General features: G+C 30.7%; 1 protein-coding gene across 1 annotated transcript; it reads left to right on the forward strand.

The window, feature by feature from the left end:
* The first annotated feature begins 4,648 nt into the window (after window positions 1-4,648).
* LOC131605784 (uncharacterized) lies at window positions 4,649-5,884 on the forward strand. The gene is made up of 4 exons (XM_058878125.1): window positions 4,649-4,714; window positions 4,945-5,242; window positions 5,564-5,628; window positions 5,786-5,884. The coding sequence occupies exons 1-4, from the start codon at window positions 4,649-4,651 to the stop codon at window positions 5,882-5,884; spliced, it is 528 nt and encodes a 175-aa protein (XP_058734108.1).

Here is a 5,884-nt window from a genome sequence, read left to right on the forward strand (position 1 = left end):
TATGGATGACTCCTATATTACTAATAATCAATAAAGTTCGTCCATATATCTATATATAAATATATCGATGTCCTCATTTACTTGTTATAATATGGATAAAATTGAAGTTTCTTCTAAGTCTTATAATTCCCTTCCTTGTTGTATGTTTGGATTAAATGTTCGCAAATAAAATTATTTCTAAAGTTACTTACTTGATTAATGGTATATATTTATGTTCAGTTTTCCTTTCAGAAGAGGCAACATTTATTCTAGTGGTATATACTTTTTTATGTTTGAATGGTTTAGAATATAATTGATTTTGATTTAGAAAAGTGATATATGTATGCCTTTAATAAAAAAGACAACTCATACATTTAAAGGAATTTATGAATAGCATCTCGTGTCAAATATAAAGAACTTTTTCCCCTCAAATGAACAAATATCTAACTTGGTAAATTTTTAGTTCATAATTTGAATTGCATCCAACAGTTTCTTAGAATCATATTAATTATTCTAAAGATCATATATTGAATCGGCACACAAGTGGTTGAAGTACATTACCATGCATAATTTAGTTATGATCTTTAAAAGAAGAGTTTGCAAAGAAAATTTTCAAAAGAAACAAATAATTAATATTCTTTGCATTCTGATGTATTCGGATCTTAAGGTGTTGGTAGATGGGGATATCTTGTAAAAATCATCACAATGAAAAATGCTAGCTACTAATCTAGTATGTTTGGAAATAACAAAAAATTTCATTTAGTAATATAGTAAAATTCATTGTTTCAACCAACACACATAATTGCTATACTAAAGTAAAGTGAACTACTAATCGAATGAAAAAGGAAATGTTATGAGAAGCTAAAAGAAATATATGAAATGACAAGTAGAAGTTTCTAAAAAATTAGTCCTATATTAAGTAGGGGTTTTATGTTTTTCAAAAAGGGAATTTAAGTGGAAACAAACCGAAATTATTATCTTGTCTTGAAGGACTTAGGACGTGGACGTCTATGATATGGTTTCTTAATTAAAGTGAGGATTAAAAGTGAATATGTCATAAAGAGGAGCTACAACGATGTTAAGTATAGAGACTGTGGCAAGAGAATGGATGATGGTTTTCCGAGAAAGACAGTTTGTAATGAAATTTGTGATTTGATATAATAAATTAAATTACGAGTTTGCAAAACCTTGGATTGGGAACTGTCTACCTTGATGACGAAATAGGAGGTATAAAACACTATAAAAAATAAGAAGTATGTGAATAATTATACAAATATGAATATGGTGTCGCCGAAAACCGTTCTTACGTTTCATATATGTTTCCTAATAATTTTGTAGAACAATAAGTTGTAACAAGCAACTTAGGCACGACGGGGTGAATATTGTCGAAGAAGATAAATATTCCAATGAGAGAGAGAGAGAGAGATATCCTAAAGGAATTTCCAAATAGAAGAGGGATATATGTGTTTTGCAAGAGAATTAAGCGGAAAAAAAAACTTTTTTTTTGGGTCGAGAGGGTTCCAATATTTCATATTGATTGATATGTAAGTTAATACACCTTTCAAGTACATTAGGAAATCTAGTTCTTAAAGATGTTTAGTTATTGACACAAATTTAAAATGAATTTCATTTTTTTTAATTTATTTACATTCGTTATGTAGGTGAATCACCTATCTTTTTCAAGAAAGTTTTTCTTTATTTCAAATTTACAACAACATTTTATAAGTAAGATTGCGTACAACGAAGTAGAAAAGCCATGCTAAAACAACTTCCCTTACAACCTTTTCCTAAATTTTTTTTAAAATTCATTTATAAAAAAATTCTAATATATTTTTATGAAAAAATAAATATATAAACTATTGGAAGTTCAGGAAATTCAAACTAATAATTTTAAATCTTAATTTGGATGAATGTAATTTGCGTGACCATTAATCTTTTATTATATTAAATATAAAAAATGCAAACTTCCTTTTAATATTATACTAAAATATTGAATGTAAACAATAAGTAATTTCTTTTATCTATTATTTAATCAACGAACCAAATTACTTAAAAATACACTAAACTAGAAATATTATTAATTCATCCTTATATTTTGCATACAAGATTAAAATAAATATTTCTAGACATAATTAGGTAGATTAGATATTGCCTAAAACTTCACTCATTAATAGTTAAACTTAATAAAACTTTAGAGATCAAAATCATTTAAATCCAAAAGAAGAAAAAAACTCAATACGCTGACAATTATCGTCATTTAATTCCTAATACATTGTCGACTCTTAAAAGTTTAATGTTTGTGGCATGTTTGTGATTTTCTCTTGATTAAATACAAATTTGGTATTTTTATTTCGGTAATTGTAAAATGAATTTAAAATTAATTAGAAAAGTTTTATATTATATATTAATTCTCCTTCTTGAAATGATTAATTAACCATACTAGGAAAATATTTTATATATAAAAAAAGTTTAAATTCATCATTAGGTTGTGTTGGCAAATCAAAGATAGAATTATAGATTTAATTAGGCTTAATAGATATTGCCTAACAATTTATCTTCTATTAATTAAGTTTAGCCTAACTATTTTTGTACAATGATTCGTAAAGAAAAAATATAAAGTTTCTTGAAAATTTTCTATAAATGCATTCCCTAACTCTTCATTCCTCAACAACAACATAAAATAGTAAGTTTTATACATAATTTGTTAAGCATATAAACACTTTAGATTCTAAAATGAATTCAAAGGGAGTTTCAAACCTTACTATTCTAATCCTCTCCCTTAGCATTCTCTTTTTCGCCGCCCTTAGTTTTAGTCATGAGGAGAAAGTTTCACCACCGCCTAATTGTCCTATTTTGACTGTTTGTCTCGCTTTCCTTCCAGATTTGGTAACTGTTGCAGTTGGCCCTAAGTCCCCGCCTTGCTGCCCCCTCATTGCTGGTCTTGTAGATCTTGAAGTTGTTTTATGCCTTTGCACAACAATCAGGGCTAATATTTTGAATATTAATATTGATATTAATATCCTCGTTAAAGCTATACTCAATTCTTTTGGACGTAGTACCCCCGTTGACCCTATATGTCCAGCATAATATATTATTGCCAAATACTATGGATGACTCCTATATTACTAATAATCAATAAAGTTCGGGGCTGAAGTTTATTAATCTCCAAGGACTAGGCAGCAACATTTAAATGCAGGGGCTGAAGTTGCTTGTGCAGGTATCAAGCAGAAACCTTCAATAAAAATCGGGGCTGAGGTTTATGAATCTCCAAGGACCAGGCAGCAAAATTTAAATGCAAGCAAGCCACCCTCAAATGCAAGCAAGCCACCCTCAAATGCAACGCAACCAAATTCAAGTGAAAGGCAGCCACTTTCAATTTCTAGGAAACCACTTTCAAATGCAAGGCAGCCACTTTCAAATGCAAGCAAGCCATCTTCAAGTGCAGGGAAGCCATCTTCAAGTCCAAACCATCAACTTAAGGAGAAACAGGTGGTTGACACCGCTGATTCAAGGTCAAAGCAGAGTAATACAAAACGGGCAGTGCAAGATGATGGAAATTCAATGACAGGGCAAGGCAGTGCCCTAAAGAAGACAAAAAGAATCTCAATGTGTAGATCGACTTCAGTTGAATTATTTCTCAATGAAAATGGGGTAACTCTTGAAGAAGTAAATCAATGTCAAGATCTTGAGGAGGAACAAAATAAGGAAATTGAAAGTGAAAAAACTGAAGGTATTAAAACTTGTTTGTGTCATGCATTGTTTTTAATTATTGTTGCATTCAAATTCGATTTCGCATTTTTATAGCTTATCTAACACAGGGACAAATAAGAAAAAGACGTGTGGACCAACACAATGTTTGAAAATCCATGCTAGAAAGAGTGAGGATCGTGAAGAGGTTGTCTTAGATGATGATGGAGAGCCTATTGGACCCAATGATCAAACCGTGTTAGATTTGAGTGGTTTCCTTGGCACTGTCGCGAGGAATTCAGACTTGTGTCCCTTAACTTATACAAACTTCAGAGCTTTGAAGAATGTTAACCAAGACCGTATATGGGAATTTGTTACTGTATGATCAAAATGAGTTATTTTCTCATTTTGTTACTTAATTTGTTACTTGTATATATCTAATTCCCTTCTTTGTTGTAGGATAAATTCATTATCTCTGAGCATGGACATAGAGCAGTTTTCTCTTGGATAAATGATGCTTGGAGGCGTTACAAGAAATGTATCAAAAAGAATTGCTTTTCAAAATACACTACTATGAGTGAAAGATTGAAACATCGTCCCCAGACCGTACCTATAGCTCATTTCAAGCAATTGGTTTCCTATTGGAAAAATGGCAAAATCCAAGTAAGATAATTTTACGACTTATAGATTATAATTTTGGTTGCCTATTTGATATGTTATTGTCTAACATTTGGTTGCCTATTTGCTGTTCCTCAATGTAGAAAATTAGCAAAGTTAATGTTGTGAACAAAGCTAAGCAAAAGTATATGCATCGTATGGGACAAATAAACTTTGCAAGGATTCGAGCAAAACTGGTAATGTGTTTATACATTCGTCAATTTATAATTATGTATTGGTTGAGTGATTACTAATTGTATGTGTTTAATATCAACCAATGTAGCGTGCAAAGAAAATAGACGGAGAGGAAGTTAGTCAAGCAGAGATGTTCATTGAGACTCGACAAAGTCGAAAAGGAAAAAAAGTGGATGATGAAACACAAACTGCAATTGTAAGTACAATTTATTGTTTTCAAACCTATCAATATTTGTAGGCTGAAACTGCTAGGTAGAAAATCTGGAAACTGCTCCGTAAAAAATCTGGAAACTACTAGGTAGAAAATCTGGAAAATGGTGTTGTATGTAGAAAATCAGGAAAATGGTGCTGTATGTAGAAAATCAGGAATTTTGTTCCAACTGTATGTAATATTCTATGGTTATAATGTGAATATTTTTTAATTAGGATAAGCTTCAAGATTCTGTTAAGAACTCGACCGAATCTGAGACATCTACGTCATTGTTTGGGAAAGAAAAATTTGGTCGAGTACGTTGCTATGGAAGAACAAATACACCAACCATGTTTAAAAGAAATCAAGAAATTTCGGTTATTAAAAAGCAGCATAGTGATGAAGTGGCTGGAATGAAGAGGGAGATGGATGGCATGAAGGTACTTTTTAAGACCACGATGAAGCAAGAAAACCCGCATATGAGTGACGAGAAGATCTCTAATATGATGGCATCTGCGTTGGGAACTACCACTAGTACTACTGAACATCTTGATCCTATTTTGTAGGCGTCAACTCATATTCCTCGTTGTGAAGAGGTATATTGTAAACTACAAATGGTGTTGTTCCTGTTTTTTCCTTGTACAATTCTGTTTTAATTGTTATGTTGTTGTTGTGATAATTTTATGTTGTTTTTTTAGCATAATTCCTTGTTTTGCCTCGCCGTAATTATCTGCAATCTGCCTTTTTATAATGTTCTAATTTTCTGTTCTGTTCTATTTTGTTTTTATCTGCAATCTGCCTCGCCGTAACTCATATTCCTGTTCTGTTTTTATAAATGTTATGATTGTATAATAGAATTGATTCTATTAAGAATTGGTTTGAAATGTTGTAGAATTGGTTTGAAATGTATAATAGAATTGGTTTGAAATGTATAATAGAATTGGTTTAAAATGTATAATAGAATTGGTTTGAAATGTATAATTGAATTGGTTTGAAATGTATAATAGAATTGATTTTATAATGTTATAGTTTGGTTTTATTTTATCATTGCTTATTTATATATCATTTTTCTTGCAGAATGGTGATGAAGAAGCTTGTGATGATGATCAAGATATGGAAGAAGAACAAGAAGAAGGTTGTGATGATCAAGACGAAGATGAATATTATGATGCATGA

The sequence above is a fragment of the Vicia villosa genome, linkage group LG1, assembly GCF_029867415.1.
Source record: "Vicia villosa cultivar HV-30 ecotype Madison, WI linkage group LG1, Vvil1.0, whole genome shotgun sequence".
NCBI lineage: Eukaryota > Viridiplantae > Streptophyta > Magnoliopsida > Fabales > Fabaceae > Vicia > Vicia villosa.